The sequence below is a fragment of the Scyliorhinus canicula genome, chromosome 8 (assembly GCF_902713615.1).
Source record: "Scyliorhinus canicula chromosome 8, sScyCan1.1, whole genome shotgun sequence".
Classification (NCBI taxonomy): domain Eukaryota; kingdom Metazoa; phylum Chordata; class Chondrichthyes; order Carcharhiniformes; family Scyliorhinidae; genus Scyliorhinus; species Scyliorhinus canicula.
The window spans coordinates 113,446,602-113,464,955 of NC_052153.1; the positions used below are offsets into that span (position 1 = coordinate 113,446,602).

Below are 18,354 nucleotides of genomic sequence, written 5' to 3' on the forward strand. Positions count from 1 at the left end.
TGCGCCTGTTCGGGTACACAGAGAGAATTCAGAATGTTCAATTCACCCAGCAAGCACATCTTTTGGGGCTCGTGGGAGGAAACCGGAGTGCCTGGGGGAAACCCACGCAGGCACGGGGAGAAAGTGCAGACTCGGCACAGACAGTGACCCAAGTCGGGAATCGAACCCGAGTCTCTGGCACTGTGAAGCAATGTGCTAACCACTGTGCTGCCGTGCCACACATTACACTATCATCGACTGTGATAAAAACCTATCTGGCTCACTAATGTCCTTTAGGGAGGGAAATCTACCATCCTTACCTGGTCTGGCATACATGTGACTCCAGACCCACAGCATTGTGGTTGACTCTGAAATGGCCTCACAAGCCACTCAGTTCAAGAGCAATTAGGGATGGGTAACAAATGCTGGCCTTGTCAGTGATGCCACAGCCAATAAAACAATACAGGCATTCAAATGCTGTTTGTATCTTTATGAAATTCTACAGATTAAACATTTCAACAAAACAGACCAGCCACTGTGCACAACATAGGAACAAATTAGTTTATTATTTGAATTATAATCCTTCATTTAAAAAAAGTTATTGCCAAACATCAAAAATAAAAACTTAACTTCACACTGCAAAGGTACATTTTGTACTGGAAATAACATCCATTTATTTTTTACTGTCCCCATTGTAATTTTCAATTAGCTGAAGTTAGAATGTGTGCTCTGCAGCTAAATCTTTGGGCATAAATCATTTACAATGTTTCAATCAGCAAGGTAAAATACTGGTGGGAACTTCGGTTTTAGGATTTTTTTTAAAGTTGCCATTTGATACACAGGGTGGTTTTCTGACTAACACTGCAAACAGATGGTTCAAGAATCATTGCATTTTTACAGAAATTACTTCTAATTTCCACACATACAGGTGACTGATGACTACTAAAATGGAAGAATATTCTTCTGACCAGTGACAGCATCAAATACTCTGATTAAATGCAGTCCTAATATCAAGGTTAAAGCATGACTGAGCTTAAGTGCATTTTCTGCTACAATAGACATTTCTATTCCCCCATTCCATCTATAACTGAACAGCGCTGGTGATGCATTTGTCTTCAGTTAATTGGATTAAGGCTGCCTGACTTCATTGGCTTTGTAAGCCTTAATAGCCATTACAAAAAGAGAGTTTTCTATTTGCATAAACCATATTGTTTACTTCTGCAATGACAGACTGCTTCCAAAGTGAACTATATAAATATTTGCTCCTCTCGCGTGTGGATGCATGTACCTCTATTCAGTAACAACTAATGAAATTGAGAACTTGTTGCACGTCTTGATGCAACGCTGTAAGTCAATGGTAAGGTCAGTGTTGATGAATCCAACTCGAGGAGTAGTAAGTCAATCCAATGCATCAATCACCAGGCTGCCTTCAATGTTGCTTAAACTCAAGTTCTAGATCAAGAGTCAAAAGTACAATTTTTACCCACAATTATGATTATACAAGTGAGGTCCATCAAATAAAAACAGCACATTCTTTCTCGGAATGGCTGTCTACAATTAAACTCATGTAGACTTTGGCTCTGCATGAGGATTTTGTTAAGCCGTGAGCACTTCTACTGATTATAATTACGTTTTAGAAGGGATCATAAACTTAATCCATTATGAAAAATATTTCAATGAAAAAGTTTGATTGCAGGCATTTGTCACAAAGCAATGAAAGATGTTTCTATTAATGTTTATATGTGAAAAACCATCTAATTCATTTTCCACCAAAAATACATTGCACGATGTGCAACATAATAAATAATTACTACAGTAGGTTATATTTGAATTTTGACTATATGCCTCAAAGTGCTGAGTAGTTCACAGTCTACAACGTGTAGATGCACACTTAGAGGTTTTAAATGAGGCTAATAACCATTAAACTGAATCGCATTATGACAACAATAAACATTAGACAACATCATGGATCAACACTACTGCCATTTTTACAGTTTCTTGCAAGTTTATCAAAGCTTTTGAGACTGAAGAGCAAGTTCCGTTCTGTGCAAAGCTTACATTTTGAAAGATTAATTCAATCTATTTAACAGCTATACAAGTTTCAATTTGGCCACCATTTTAATCAACAATGCCCTTATACTTTTGAACTAATAACTAGAAATTCTTATCCACTTACTACTGACTCCAAGGGTTACAAGTAAACCAATACCACAAATGATGTACCATCTTGGCACAATTGCTTGAAAGCATTTTCGGTTTGTAATATAACTTTAAATATTTTATTCACAGACTGAATATGAACTGTGCATGTATTACAATCAGATTAGACAATATGTATCTGATTAAACAATTTTTTCTACCTGGTACAATTTTTACCGGAAAATCTAATCATAATAAAGTGAACCCTCAACTGGGAAGGTGAAGGTTAGTTGCAATATTGTAAAGGCAACATACCGGACAATTCAAACTTGTCAAAATAATCAATTTGACTAATGTAGTAAGACTGTTTTGGGGTTTTTTTCTAAATAGGTTGAGTTGCATTCTAAATAGGAGCTCAAAATGAAATTAAAATAAGCTTGATCCTCACATTAACTGGATTTCTTTTTAAAGAATTTTAAGTCTAATCTGCAAGCTCTCTAACACCAAACACCCTGGTAGAGGAAAGGTTACTTACAAATGTAAGCTTAAGGCAGCCTAATGAAAAAGTACACCGTATCTTTCACGTACTCACTTAAATCTAATGCTGCGGAAACTATTTCTTCACAATTCAGAAACAGCAACATAACAGTGTTGAACAAGACAACTGCTTTTCTCATCAGACAAGTTCACAAACATTAAACACATTCTCTCACCATCGCCCACTCATATCAAGAATCAATACTTTGTCATTTGTTAAGCAAAACTTGGTCTTCATGAAGTTCACTATGTTTAGAAAGTTGTTTGGGAAGCAAGCTGGGTCTGCATCCCTGTGCATCTTTCACTTTTGCAAAGTAAAACTAGTCAGAAAATGCAGTTTCCTGGGTTGAAATCTAGGACTGAAGGATGAAAAATACATTAGTAACCACAGATCACAGTGACAGGGATAATCCAAATGCATTCTTAGTGGTTAAATAACTGCAAGTCAAGGACAAATATTCAATTTCATGAGAAATGCGATCAGGTGAGATGTTTCTTTTTAAATTCAAGTTATAAAGTTCAATTATTTGTCAAATCTCATTAATCCCTTGCATTAAAAAAAATTTAAATGAGTGAACATAGAATGACCAGTACATGGAATTACAAAAACTCGAACTGCTTCTAACATCCCATTTTTTTTTAATGTAAAGGGCAAACTACATCCAGAGCATCAAAAGAAAAGAATTATGACCAGGTGGCCATATGAAACAAACCAATGGGGCCCACAAGATAAACAGCTTGAACACTTGCAGTAAGAGCAACGCTGGGTAGAAATATTATTAAAGAAAAATAAAATTGTGAATGTTTTTTTCAGTTTTTTTGGCCCTCACTTTTACTAAGGTGCACATTCTTCACAAGACAATTAAGGATAAAGAAAACATTTGGTCCATCTTAATGCAACCATTCAGAAAGACTTCAAAATTATATCCTACTGTTGTATTCAACTGCTTCAATTACATTTTTCACTTTTACTATTCCATCTGTGTGTCAATTGTTCTTACCTAAATGTTGGTTTCCTGGCATGTCTCAAATTTATATTTTCTAATGAGAATCCATGTTTCCCATATCTTATTCACTTTAAATAATATTTACCTTTTCCATCATTTTGGCTATCACGTGTACCTCTAAGCGGACTTCATAAATTAGACTTTTGACACAATACCTCTGGATTTTGTCTGCGCTGCCTGCAGCACGTAAATGTTTCCCATACCTTCTGAGCACAATACACAAGATTCATGTAGCCTTGAAAATAAATGCCATCAGGTATTACAGCAAAACTGATATTGATTTCATGAGGCATCCACAGAGTGGACTAACTCCCCATGGACATTGGATAATTTGGAGTGAGCGCATAATATCTTTCAACTAGGGAAACTGAGGCCAACTTTACCGTTGCTCTGGCTGAGGTCAGCGAACAGCACAGAGAGATCTTCTAATCTGCACGGTTTAATGCTAGAGCATTTTTTCAATAATAGGCTATGATGGTGAAGCCTTAAATAGATTCTTCAGTTCATACATTCAGAAATAAAAAATGTGAACACTATCTAAATCCAGTCAATTTGACTTGGAACCAACTGCAATTGGTAAAGCAGTTAATCAAAAACTACAACGGGCCCCAAGAGTAGGGGACGGGCGGGTGGAGGGTTTGGGGGCCCCAATTGAGCTGGAGGAGTTGGTGGAGGCGCTGGGAAGCATGCAGACAGGGAAAGCGCCGGGGCCTGACGGGTTCCCGGTGGAATTTTCTAAGAATTTTTCAGATTTGCTGGGCCCGCTGCTGGTGAGGACCCTGAATGAGGCCAGAGGGGGGGGGGGGGGGGGGGGGGGGGGCTTTGCCCCTGACGATGTCCAGGGCAATTATCTCTTTGCTCCTGAAGCGGGACAAGGACCCCCTTCAGTGTGGGTCTTATAGGCCGATCTCGCTCCTTAACGTAGATGTCAAGTTGTTGGCAAAGGTGCTGTCCAAGAGGGTGGAGGATGTGGTCCCGACGGTGATTCATGAGGACCAAACGGGGTTTGGAAAGGGGAGACAATTGAATGCCAACGTGCGGAGGCTCCTGAATATTATGATGATGGCGCCGGTGGTTGGGGAGTCAGAAATAGTGGCATCCATGGATGCGGAGAAAGCTTTTGATAGGGTGGAGTGGAGTTACCTGTGGGAGGTGTTGCGGAGGTTTGGGTTTGGTGAGGGGTTCATTAGCTGGGTGAGGTTGCTGTACAGCTCGTCTCCCCTGCTCTTTGCGTTAGCAATTGAGCCCCTGGTCATGGCGCTGAGGGACTCAAAGGGTTGGAGGGGGATTGTGCAGGGGGGGGGGGGGGGGGGGGAGAGGAGCACCGGTTGTCGCTGCATGCAGATGATCTGCTGCTGTATGTTGCGGACCCGGCTGAGGGGATGCCAGAGGTACTGAGGAGTTTGGGGACTTTTCGGGATATAAGCTAAATGTGGGGAAAAGCAAGCTGTTTGGCCTGCACCCGGGGGGTCAGGAGAGGGAGATAGGGGAACTCCCGTTGAGGAGGGCCGAGGGGAGCTTTAGGTATCTTGGGGTCCACGTGGCTAGGACCTGGAGGGCTATGCATAGGCTTAACCGTTCGACGCTGGTGGGGCAGATGGAAGAGGAGTTCAGGAGGTGGGATATGCTGCCGCTCCCGTTGGTGGGCAGGGTCCAGTCAGTTAAAATGACGGTGCTCCCGAAGTTTTTGTTTCTTTTCCAGTGCCTCCCCATGTTGATCCCGAAGGCTTTTTTTTAGAAGGGTGAATAAGTCGATTCTGGGGTTTGTGTGGGCGCGGAAGGCCCCAAGAGTAAGGAGGGTATTTTTGGAGCGAAGAAGGGAGGTAGGGGGCCTGGCGCTGCCCAACCTGTGTGGATATTATTGGGTGGCGAATGTGGCGATGATTCGCAGGTGGGTGACGGAAGGGGAGGGTGATGCATGGAAGAGGCTGGAGGCGGCATCCTGTGCGGGTACGAGTCTGGAGGCCTTGGTGACGGCCCCACTTCCACTCCCCCCGGCAAAGTACTCCACGAGTCCGGTGGTAGTTGCGTCCCTCAAAATCTGGCGACAGTGGAGGCGGCATAGAGGGAAAGTGAAGGCTTCAGTTTGGGCCCCGATACGGGGCAATCACCGTTTTTCACCAGGGAGAACGGGTTGGGGATTTGGGAGTTGGCACAGGGCAGGCATCAGACAGTTTGGGGACCTCTTCTTGGATGGGAAGTTTGCGACTCTGGAGGAGCTGGTGGGGAAGTGGAACCTCCCCCCGGGAACGCTTTTAGGTATATACAGGTCAGGGACTTTGTTAAGAGGCAGGTGCAGGAGTTTCTGCGGCTGCCGCCAAGTGGGGTGAAGGACAGGCTGCTTTCGGGGACGTGGGTCGGGGAAGGGAAGATCTCGGCTATCTACCAACTGATGCAGGAGTAGGAGGAGGAAAGCGAAATGGGAGGAAGAGCTAGGGGAAGAGATTGAGGATGGGACGTGGTCGGACGCCCTGGAGAGGGTGAATTCTTCTTCCTCTTGCGCACGGCTCAGCCTAATTCAGCTGAAGGTGCTGCACAGGGCTCACGTGACGGGAGCAAGGATGAGCCGGTTTTTCGGAGGGGAAGACAGGTGTGGGAGGTGTTCGGGTGGCCCGGCAAACCTCACCCATATGTTTTGGGCATGTCTGGCTCTGGAGAGGTTTTGGAAGGGGGTGGCAGGGACTTTGTCGCAAGTGGTTGGGTCTAGGGTCAGGCCAGGCTGGGGGCTCGCGATCTTTGGGGTAGCTTCGGAGCCGGGAGTGCAGGAGGCGAGAGAGGCCGGCATTCTGGCCTTTGCTTCTCTAGTAGCCCGGCGCAGGATTCTGTTACAGTGGAGGGATACGCGGCCCCCGAGCTCGGAGACCTGGGTCAACGACATGGCTGGGTTCATCAAGTTGGAGAGGATGAAATTTGCCCTGAGGGGGTCGTAGGGGTTCTTTCGGCGGTGACAGCCCTTTCTCGATTTCCTGGCGAAGGGGTAGAGTGTGGTCGGGCTCTGCAGCAACCCGGGGGAGGGGGGGGGGGGGGGGGGGGCAGGAGGGGTGGGTTTGGCGATGGCTGGGGTGCGTGTTTTTGCGGCGGTGGGTTTGTTATGTTATTTTCTTCTTTCTTGTATTGCTCTTTGTTATTATTTATTTTGGGGGGGGGGGGGAAAAGAGTTCTTTTCTTGTTTTGTTTTGGCATGGAAACACGCCTTGTTTGTTTTAAATTGCGAGGAGAAAATGTATTATTGTTATCGTTATTAAAAAACTTGAATAAAAATTATTTTAAAAGAAAAAAACTACAACGGGCTGGATTCTCCATTATTGGGACTATGTCCCCATGCCGACGTCAACACGGTGGAGCTTCATGCCAGAAAAGCTGGCATTAAAGGGACACAAATTTCTAGCCCTGCAGGGGGTTAGCAGGGACCTGGCACAGATCTAGCAGCTTTTGCTGCAGATACGGGCCCCCGCACCTCCGGGTCGTAGGCCGCGTTGCCACCCTCACGTTGATTCTCTATACACCTCCCACTGCCTCAGGAAGGCAGACAGCATTATCAGAGACCCCTCCCACCCAGGCATTGCCTTCTTCTAGACCCTTCCATCAGGCAGAAAGTACAGAAGTCTGAAGACCCGCACATCCAGACATAGGAATAGCTTCTTCCCCACAGCTACAAGACTCCTCAATGACTCCCCCTCGGACTGATCTGTTCCCTGTAAGAACACTATTCACGACGCCCTATGCTGCTCTTGCTCATGTATTTGCTTTGTTTGGCCCCTTGTTCCGCACTGTAACCAATCACTGTTTGTCGATGCACCATTTGTCAATGTACTCTGTTGATTATTTTTTTGTCTGCTATGTACGTACTGCGTACGTTCCCTCGGCCGCAGAAAAATACTTTTCACTGTACTTCGGTACATGTGACAACAAATCAAATCAAATCCCTCCCCTCCGCTGGTGCCATAACCACATTCAATACCCTCCCAATGTTCGAAAAGAGCTGCCACCCCTTCATAAACCCCATCTGATCTTCCCCCATCACCTTCAGGAGACACTCCTCCAATCTACCCGCCACTATAAGGGCTTATACGACCCACACTCTGTCAGATCCTTATCCTTCTTGAGCAACAGGGAGATCAATGCCTGCCCCAAAGTCTGTGGCAACGCCCCCTTCCCTATCGCCTCCTCAAACATCCCGACCATCAGCGGCACCAACTTATCTTTCAATTTCTTATAATGCTCCAACAGAAACCCATCTGGCACTGCTATCGTCCCCAATTGCATCCTCTCAATCTCATCTTTTATCTCCTGCTCCGCTATCGCCCCATCCAATATTTCCCTGTCCCCTCCCCCAACCTCGGGTATTCCAAACCATCCAGGAATTCCTGCATCTCCCGATCCCCCCCAGGTGGCTCTGACCTAGGCAATCTCTTATAAAACTCCTCAAACCCCCTATTCATCTGATCTGGAGCCACCACCAACTTCTCTGCCCTATCCCGCACCTGAACGATTTCCCTCGCCGCTGCCTCCCTCCAAAGCTAGCCTGCCAACAGGCACCCTGCCTTCTCCCCATTCTCTTAGACCACTCCCCTTGCCCGCCTCAATTGGCGCACCACCTTCCTTGTGGACAGCCAGTTAAAACTCGCCTGTAACTCCTTCCTCTTTTCCAACTTCGCTGGATCCCAGTCCTCTGCATACCTCCTGTCTACCTCAAACATCTCATCTATTACCCTTCGATGCTCCACCCTCTCCTCCTTATCCACCTTTATCGTAAACAAGATCACCTCCCCCCTCACCACCACCTTTGGAGCTTCACAAACATCCCCCTTACAACTGAACCCCACAGATTCCTCGATTACTTTCCCAATTTTATCACAGAACCATTGATCCCCCAACAGCCCCACATCTAGTCTCGACCCTGGCCTCTGCACTGCCCCCTTCTCCAACACTATGTCCACCCAATGCGGCGCATGATCTGATATCGCAATTGCCGAGCATTCCAACCCCTTAACCCCAGCCAACAGCGCCTTCCCCAGCACAAAAACGTCAATCCACGAATAAATCTTGTGGACCGAGAAGAAAAAAAAGAGTACTCGCGCTCCCCCGGGTGCAGAAACATCCAAGGGACCACCCCTCCCATTTCCGCCATTTGCCCAGCCAATGCCCCCCCTCCCCCCCCGGATGGGACAAGCGAGTGCGGCTGTGACCCGCCCAATCTCGGCTCCTGCACCAAGTTCCAGTCCCCACTCACTATCAATTCATGTGAATCCAAGTCAGGGACAGCCCCACACACCTTCTTTACAAATTCTACATCATCCCAGTTGGGACCATACATGCATACCAGCGCCACCAGCCTCCCCTCCAATGCCCCTGTCACTATCACATACCTGCCTCACCGGGCTGTAACCACTTTCTCCATCTGGAACAGTACGCTTTTGCAAAACAGGATCATTACCCCTCGAACCCTACCATCAAATCCCAAATGAAACACCTGGCTGACCCAGCTCTTCCAAAGCCTCACCTGGCCTTCACCCTCAAGTGAAGGCCTTCAAACCTTTCAGAAGCACCAGCACCCTTGATCTCTTAACTGGGTCACCCCAACCCCCTTACGTTCCACGTAACCACCCTAACCGGGGGTCTCTCCCCCCCCCCCCCCCCCCCCCCTTCCCATCCACCATCATCATTACACCGGGCCCTGCTCCATGAGCCTAACCCGCCCCTGTCCATTGTTAACATCAAACCCCTCCCCCCCCCTCCCAGAATCTCCCCTGCACTTCCTCGCAAAAAACCCTCACCCAGTATCGATCCCCTCCACGCCCCACTTTTCACACTTCTTAGGCCCATCGAAACCTGCTTGCCAAGCTCCAATGTCCGTAGCCCCTCCCCCCACCTCACCTCCATTCACTAGCCAACTTAGGTTAGCTAGCGCGGGGGTTCCCCACCCAAGGCTTTCCCTCCCCTCCCCTTCCGCCCCGTCCCAGGAAAAAACAACCAAGCCCAAACATCTCTAAAATAACACAAAACCGTCGCAACAAAGAGTGACAATCAGAAAACTTAAACATCTATAACAGCGTGAAGTAAATAAAGAACAATACAGATCAAAAAAAACATTTAAAACATTTATCCACTCTCCCAACTCCCCATTGCAGTCCACAACCCCTCTTCAGTTCCAGTCCTCACTTCTGTCCCAAGTCTTCTTCCTTCACGAACGCCTCCGCTGCCTCGAAGTAGAAATCTCTGACGTTTTCGGTCACCCTCAGCTTTGCTGGATACACCACACCAAATTGCACCCACTGTTGTATAATGTTGTCCTAACTCGGCCGAAAGCGGCTTGCCTCTTTGCCAGCTCCACCGTCATGTCCTGGTATAAGTGAACTCCAGCACCAACCCACTATACTTCCCGTTTCTGTTATGCCCAGTTCAGCACCTTCTCATTCGTGTGGCACTTGTGAAAGCAGATGATCACTTCCCTTGGAGGCTCGTTTAACTCGTCTTCGGCCTCAGCGAAAATGGCCTTGGTCTAGTTCATACCGGGAGGGCTCCTCACCCTGCCCTATAAATTCCTCCAACATCTTGGCAAAGAATTCTGTCGGCCTCGAGCCCTCCACCACCTCGGGCAAGCCACAATGTTCAAATTTTGCTGCCTCGAGCGGTTCTCCAGCTTTGCTCGAAGATTCTTATTGGCCTTGACCATCCTCCGCGGCTCATCCCCCATCGAGGTGACTTGATCGCTGTGCTGCGACATGGCCTCCTCCACTCCCTTCATCTTCTGCCCTGCACCCTCACCTTGGCCGATGTCTTCGCCACAGCTACTCTCACCGGGGGAACTGCCTCCTCCACCAACGTCGTCAAAACCACCGCCATCTCCTTCCTCAATGCCTCCACGTGCTTCGCAAACTGCTTCCCCAGCTCCAAAGACATCACCTCAGTCATCCACTTTGCTGTGAACAGTGTGGCCCCACCCGGCAGCCTAACCTCCGCCATCTTGCTAGCTCACTGGCTGGCCCTCTTACTCGATGGTGAATACTCACTCCCTCCCGTCTTCACGGCTGTTTTTCTTAATCCTTTTGACATCTTTTGCCTTCCTTGTATATTCTTTCATTCAATCATTCGCAAATTGCCCCCAGAACCGGACTTTAAAACTCCTAAAAACACGCCTTAAGCAGGAGCCACCCAACATGCGGCTTTCCCTCCACAGAACTCCACTGGATATAAAAATAGTATGTGTTTAATGTGTGTAAAAGATGTTTTAAATGGTGTAAAATACTTAATTAGTGTGAGACATCCATATGCTGGATGTCACCATATCAGTTGTCATAAGATTCACCATCTATTCCAGTTGAATAAGAACATAACTTTTGATTAACCAACAACATTACCTCTCCAAATATGCCAAGTCTATCAGTCTGTGGTAGCTTCCCTCCGACTGGAATTCGCTCCCAAAGTTGCAGCAACTGTTCTCCAACTTGTGGTTCCAGTTCCTGTGCATAAAAGTAAAAGTATATTTTATTTAATATTTTCAAACTCATGTAGTTATCTTAAGCAACGAGTAAACTATTTTTCAAAGTACTATTGGAAAAATATAAAGAACACTGAGGGAATATGATCAGAACCACCACCACAATGACCTTTTGGAGTTACACAGTGTACTCATGTGGTGAGAAACAGATCATTCTCATATTTGGGACTAAGCATAAAATGTAGATAATAGGCTCAGAGAGTTCAGAAACAGAGTTAACATTTCAGGTCAATAACCTTTCATTGGAACTGAGAAAAGTTAGAAATGTAATACATTTTAAAGTGGGAGTGGTTGGAAAAAGGAAAAATCCGTGATTTGATGGAAGACGAGCGATGAAGTGACAAATCAGTTGCTCGTGTCAGTGGTTGTAATGAGACAAGAAACAAAAGCTAGGAGGTTTGAATGGCAGAATAATATTCCTCACATCATGCTTCCTATAAGGGCACTATTTCATTCTTCCAGTTTCGCCATCTCCATCGTATCAGTTCCGATAGAAACATTGAACATAGAAATAGGAACACTGAAAATGGGAGCAGAAGTAGGCCCTTTGATCCTGCTCCTTTATTTATTACGATCATGGCTGATCATCCAGCTGAGTAACCTGTTCCTGCATTCCCCATATCCTTTAATCCCTTTAGCTCCAAGAAAGTTCTCCTGCACACACTGCAGGAATTTCTCCCCTTCCGTGCCCCACATTCTACCCTTTTCCAAGTCTACCTTAGGGTAATTGAAATCCCCAACTATCTCAACCCTTCTTGCCCTGCAGGTTTCCATAATCTGCCTCTCTTGCAATTCTTCCCCACAATTTGGAGGACTATAATAAATACCAAACAAGGTTACCGCACCCTTCCAGTTTCTCACCTCTAACCATATAGATTCTAATTCAGGAACTGTATTTCGTTAGGGGCTATGATACGATCTTTAACCAAGACTGCTACACCTCCTCCCTTTTTACCTACCCTGTTCCTACTAAAACCTTACAACCCGGGATGTTAAGTATCCAGTCCTGTTCTGGCTTGAGCCACGTTTCTGTCAATGCTACTGTGTCATGTGCCCCAAGAGTAATTTCTGCTTCCATTTCCCCAATTTTGTTCACTATACTCTGTGCATTTACATACAATTAACCCTACCTGTAACTCTTTCTTGCCCTCTGGGAGGCAACCATTTTTTTGTTCTCTGTCAACACTCAAGCCTTCTCACTTCCTTTCCCTTTTTTCCATCTTCTCTCTTTTGCTCTCATTGATACTTCTAAAACTGGGTCCATTAGTCAACCCACACCCATGCCTTACAAGTTTAAATCCACACCCACTATACTATTTACTCTCTCAGCCAGGAGATTGGTTCCATTTCGGCTCAGATGAAGCTCATCTCTTCTAAAGAGCTTTCTTCTTTCCCAATGACCCAGAAATTTAAATCCCTCCCTTCTGCATCATCCCTCAAGCCAGCATTTACCACCCTGATCTGCCTTTGCCCAAATGGTGAGGTTGTGGCACAGGCAGTATTTCTGAGATTGCTATCCTGGAGGTCTGACATTTCAACCTACTCCCTAGCCCCTGAAACAGGTCCTGCAAGACTTCAAAACTGTCCTTCCACAAGTTGTTAGTTCCTGCATGGACAACATCTGGTTGTTCATCCTCCCTTTCCAGAGGTTTGTCCAGCCAATCAGTTATGGCCCGAACCCTTGCACCCGGGAGGCAACAGACCAAAAGGGACTCACGATCTTGGCTGCAAACTAGACTGTCTATGCCTCAAACTATTGAGTCATCCATTACTGCCACCTTTCTAATCTGCCTACCAGCCTCCCTCTTTTTTCCCCCAGAATAGCTTCAGGCACCATGGCGCTATGGTTTTTCTTCGAGTCATCTATGCCCGATTCAGTCGTGTTGCTCACTTCATAGGCATCTCAAATATCATACCTGTTAAGACCAGTGTTTTTCAAACTATTTATCCGGGGACCCATTTTTGCCAACCGGCCAACCTTCGCGACCCACGCCGCCGGCCAGCTTCGCGACCCATGCTGGCCGATCTTCCCGACCCACCATTTTCTCTTACCCTTAATGCGAGAGGTGAACCTCCTTGGTCTTCACAATCTCACTCCAATCAAGTTCACAGGAGGAGAGGCCTATGCGCATATCGGGTGCAGGATTCAGCCGGTCCCTTTGTGGCGTCTTCATCTTTGTGAGGATGGTAAATCCAACCTCGGACATGTAGGTCATTGTGAAGGGCAAAAGCAACAAAATGCTTGTTTTACTCAGCTCCAGATACTCCTCAGAGACGCTACTCCAGAATGCTGACAGCCTCATTGACTTGTGCCGTGTTTTTAATGTGCTGTCACAGCTGAGGCACAGAAGATCAGTTTCTTAATTTGGAGTCAGCTGCAACAACTGATTCTGGGGTCTCAAACTCGAAAGGAATTTTCACCCACCTCTTCTCTCTCAAAATCTTAAACTTCTCCGCTGGAAAGTAGCGACCAAAATTGTTGATTATCGCAGCCAGATTGAACAGAGTAAGGCTTGCCACTCCATTTGCAGTTTCCTTACTTACGCTGTTTTCTTCGATGCGTCGTAGCAGCGAGGGGAACAGGTAGTAATTTTGGCTTTGCATTCAGAATTGCCAAACTTTCAATGACTTTTGAAAAGCTTTGATTTCTTCAGTGCCGAAAGCAATCATCATCCTTCCCTTGCAATTTGAGGTTCAGTTCATTTAGAATTGAAAAGATGTCTGCAAGGTAAGATATAGTTAGCATCCAAGTTTCATCAGCAAACGAATTAGCCAGAGGGGACAATTTCTCGAGGAGGAGAGCGTGGATTTCGTACCTCAGTTCGTAAATGGAGTAGCACCCGACCCTTGACAGACAACGTACTTCTGTGTGGAACAATAAATATGTGTGCAGCCCCGATATCAGAACACAGTCTCAAAAAGTCTGGTATTGAGTGTGCTGCATTTAATGAAATTCACAACTTTCACAATTCCTTTCAATATCACTTCAAGATCAGATGGAATTCCTTTTGATGCCAATGCCTCATGGTGAGTAAAACAATGATTCCAAACAATGTCCTGACTAGCTGCTTCCTTAATCCTTATTATAATGCCACGGTTTTTCCCAGATATGCTGGTTGCTCCATCGCATGTGATTCCTCTGCAACAAACCCAGACAAGCCTGCACTTTCCAACCACAAAATTATTCAATTCGGTGCAGACTCGATGGGACGAATGGCCTCCTTCTGCACTGTATGTTCTATGTTCAAAAATCTCTGCAACAGTCGAGTGGGTTGGTAAAGTCAGGTAGAACAGCAAATCCTCCACAAATTCATTGTGCCAAACATACCTAACGTATACTAGCAAGGTTGCAAAATCTGAAACATCTATACTTTCATCCAGTTGTATTGAGAACTCCTGTGCTGATTTTGAACCAGAAATAAGCTGGGCTTCTAAATTCTCAGCAGTATCATAAATCCGGCGAGCCGCTGTGTTATCACAAAGTGGGATGCATTTCACTTTTTCAACGGACCTCTCATTTATGACCGTATGAACTAGATCTTTTTTTTTATAAATGTTTTTTATTGAGTTTTCATATTTTATATATGACAAATTACAAATTATTAGAGAGAAAAAAAAAAGAAAACACAAAAATTTAACATATTTACAGGTAAGCATCTTCATAACAGCAATTGTGGCCGCCCCCTTTAGCCAGCATACATATTTTACATTCCCCAATATGGCCGAGGCACATGTTTATAGGCATTTATTTATAGTTTGGTTTTGGGCCTTGGCTTGCCATCAAACCCCCATAACGAGCCCGTAACCCCCCCCCCTCCCCCCGGCTACCTTCCCCCGATTCCCGTCCATTTTCCCCCGATTCTTGGCCACCCGACTATTCTTCCTCTTGTACGTTGGCCACAAACAGGTCCCGGAACAGTTGCATGAATGGCTCCCACATTCTGTGGAAGCCGTCGTCCGACCCTCGGATGGCGAATTTGATTTTCTCCATTTGGAGAGATTCCGAGAGGTCGGACAGCCAGTCTGCAGCTCTGGGCGGTGCTGCTGACCGCCAGCCAAACAGAATTCTACGGCGGGCGATCAGGGAGGCAAAGGCAAGGGCGTCCGCCCTCCTCCCCAGGAATAGATCTGGCTGGTCTGAAACCCTGAAGACCGCCACTATCGGGCATGGCTCCACCCTCACCCCCACCACTTTGGACATAGCCTCGAAGAAGGCTGTCCAGTGCTCCACAAGTCTGGGGCAAGACCAGAACATGTGGGCGTGGTTGGCCGGGCCTCTTTGGCACCGCTCACATCTGTCCTCCACCTCCGGGAAGAACCTACTCATACGGTTTCTCGTTAAGTGGGCTCTATGTACCACTTTTAGTTGCGTCAGGCTGAGCCTTGCGCACGTGGAGGTGGAGTTGACCCTATGCAGTGCTTCGCTCCAGAGTCCCCACCCTATCTCCATCCCCAGGTCGTCCTCCCATTTCCTTCTTGTTGCGTCCAGTACGGTGTCGTCCCTATCTACCAGTCGGTCATACATGTCACTACAGTTCCCTTTCTCTAGGATACTTGCGTCCAGTAGGTCTTCCAGTAGTGTCTGTCGTGGCGGTTGTGGGTACGTCCTTGTCTCCTTTCGTGGGAAGTTTTTGAACTGCAGGTACCGTAGCTCGTTCCCCCCAGCTAGCTGAAATTTCTCTGTCAGTTCGTCCAGTGTTGCGATCCTGTCATCCGTGTATAGGTCCCTGACTATCAGTGTCCCCCCCGTCCTGCCTCCACCTTTTGAAGGTGGCGTCAGTCAGTGCTGGTTTGAACCTATGGTTGTTGCAGATGGGAGCCTTGTCCGACATTTTGTACAGGCCAAATTGCTGCCGCAGTTGGTTCCAGGATCGGAGGGTGGCTGTCACCACTGGGCTGCTGGAGTGTTTTTTGGGTGGGGATGGGAGTGCTGCCGTGGCGAGGGCCCGGAGGGAGGTTCCCATGCAGGAGGCCTCCTCCGCACGCACCCACTCGGCTTCTGGCTCCTGGATCCATCCCCTTACTCGCTCGGCTGTTGCCGCCCAGTGGTAGAATTGTAGATTCGGGAGGGCTAGCCCCCCCCTGGATTTTGTTTTTTGTAGGACCTTCTTTGGGATCCTAGCATTTTTACCCCCCCATACATCCAGCAGAGGGCAGCAGAGCAGAGCTACTGATCAGCTGTTCTGGGGAAATTTGCATACGTGCAGTGCGGTCAGCCTAAGTTGAAGGTGAATCTGCGAAGGGGACCCGAGGAGTTTGAGTGAAGGCAATCATCCAGCAGAGGGCAGCAGAGCAGAGCTACTGATCAGCTGTTCTGGGGAAATTTGCATACGTGCAGTGCGGTCAGCCTAAGTTGAAGGTGAATCTGCGAAGGGGACCCGAGGAGTTTGAGTGAAGGCAATCATCCAGCAGAGGGCAGCAGAGCAGAGCTACTGATCAGCTGTTCTGGGGAAATTTGCATACGTGCAGTGCGGTCAGCCTAAGTTGAAGGTGAATCTGCGAAGGGGACCCGAGGAGTTTGAGTGAAGGCAATCATCCAGCAGAGGGCAGCAGAGCAGAGCTACTGATCAGCTGTTCTGGGGAAATTTGCATACGTGCAGTGCGGTCAGCCTAAGTTGAAGGTGGTTTGTGGAGAGGCTGTTGGCAAGTGACAGTTAAACCCGAAACACTTCGTGAGTGTTTCCCACCCTACCTCCTCCTCTAACCAACCCCCCCACCCCACGGTGGTTGGGAAGCGGGAGCAGGGGCCTGTCGTGAAGGTGAGTGAGTGCCTTTAAATTTGCTTACCTTTGAGCGGGAGCAGGGTTTGAGGTAATATCAGGTAAGCTCTTCCTTTCTTTTTCTTTTTCTTGTTATTTTTTAAATCTAGAGGTGATGTCAGGGAAGGCAGTACAATGCTCCTCCTGCAGAATGTTTGAGGTGAGGGACGCCGTCAGTGTCCCTGCTGATTTCATCTGTGGGAAGTGCACCCAACTCCAGCTCCTCAAAAACCGTGTTAGGGACCTGGAGCTTGAGCTGGATGAACTTCGGATCATTCGGGAGGCAGAGGGGGTCATAGATAGGAGCTTCAGGGAAATAGTTACACCAGAGACTGGAGATAGATGGGTAACTGTAAGAGGGACTGGGAAGAAGCAGTCAGTGCAGGGACCCCCTGCGGTCGTTCCCCTGAGTAACAAGTATACCGTTTTGGATACTTGTGGGGGGGACGACTTACCAGGGGTAAGCCATGGGGTACGGGCCTCTGGCACGGAGTCTGTCCCTGTTGCTCAGAAGGGAAGGGGGGAAAGGAGTAGAACATTAGTAATTGGGGACTCAATAGTCAGGGGCACAGATAGGAGATTTTGTGGGAGCGACAGAGACTCACGTTTGGTATGTTGCCTCCCAGGTGCAAGGGTACGTGATGTCTCGGATCGTGTTTTCCGGGTCCTTAAGGGGGAGGGGGAGCAGCCCCAAGTCGTAGTCCACATTGGCACTAACGACATAGGTAGGAAAGGGGACAAGGATGTCAGGCAGGCCTTTAGGGAGCTAGGATGGAAGCTCAGAGCGAGAACAAACAGAGTTGTTATCTCTGGGTTGTTGCCCGTGCCACGTGATAGTGAGATGAGGAATAGGGAGAGAGAGCAATTAAACACGTGGCTACAGGGATGGTGCAGGCGGGAGGGATTCAGATTTCTGGATAACTGGGGCTCTTTCTGGGGAAGGTGGGACCTCTATAGACAGGATGGTCTACATCTGAACCTGAGGGGCACCAATATCCTGGGGGGGAGATTTGTTAGTGCTCTTTGGGGGGGTTTAAACTAATTCAGCAGGGGCATGGGAACCTGGATTGTAGTTTTAGGGTACGGGAGATTGAGAGTATAGAGGTCAGGAGCACAGATTTGACTTCGCAGGAGGGTGCCAGTGTTCAGGTAGGTGGTTTGAAGTGTGTCTACTTCAATGCCAGGAGTATACGAAATAAGGTAGGGGAACTGGCAGCATGGGTTGGTACCTGGGACTTCGATGTTGTGGCCATTTCAGAGACATGGATAGAGCAGGGACAGGAATGGTTGTTGCAGGTTCCGGGGTTTAGGTGTTTTAGTAAGTTCAGAGAAGGGGGCAAAAGAGGGGGAGGTGTGGCGCTGCTAGTCAAGGACAGTATTACGGTGGCGGAAAGGATGCTAGATGGGGACTCTTCTTCTGAGGTAGTATGGG

At 47.3% G+C, this 18,354-nt stretch overlaps 1 protein-coding gene across 1 annotated transcript in view; it reads right to left on the minus strand.

Annotated features, from left to right (window-relative positions):
• Positions 1 to 525: 525 nt before the first annotated feature.
• LOC119970452 (3'-5' RNA helicase YTHDC2) overlaps positions 526 to 18,354 on the minus strand; it is a 173,096-nt gene continuing 155,267 nt past the window's right edge. The window contains 2 exon segments of the mRNA XM_038805078.1: positions 526 to 3,014; positions 11,024 to 11,125. Of these exon segments, the coding sequence (XP_038661006.1) occupies positions 3,009 to 3,014; positions 11,024 to 11,125 (108 nt within the window). The 3' untranslated portion in view covers positions 526 to 3,008.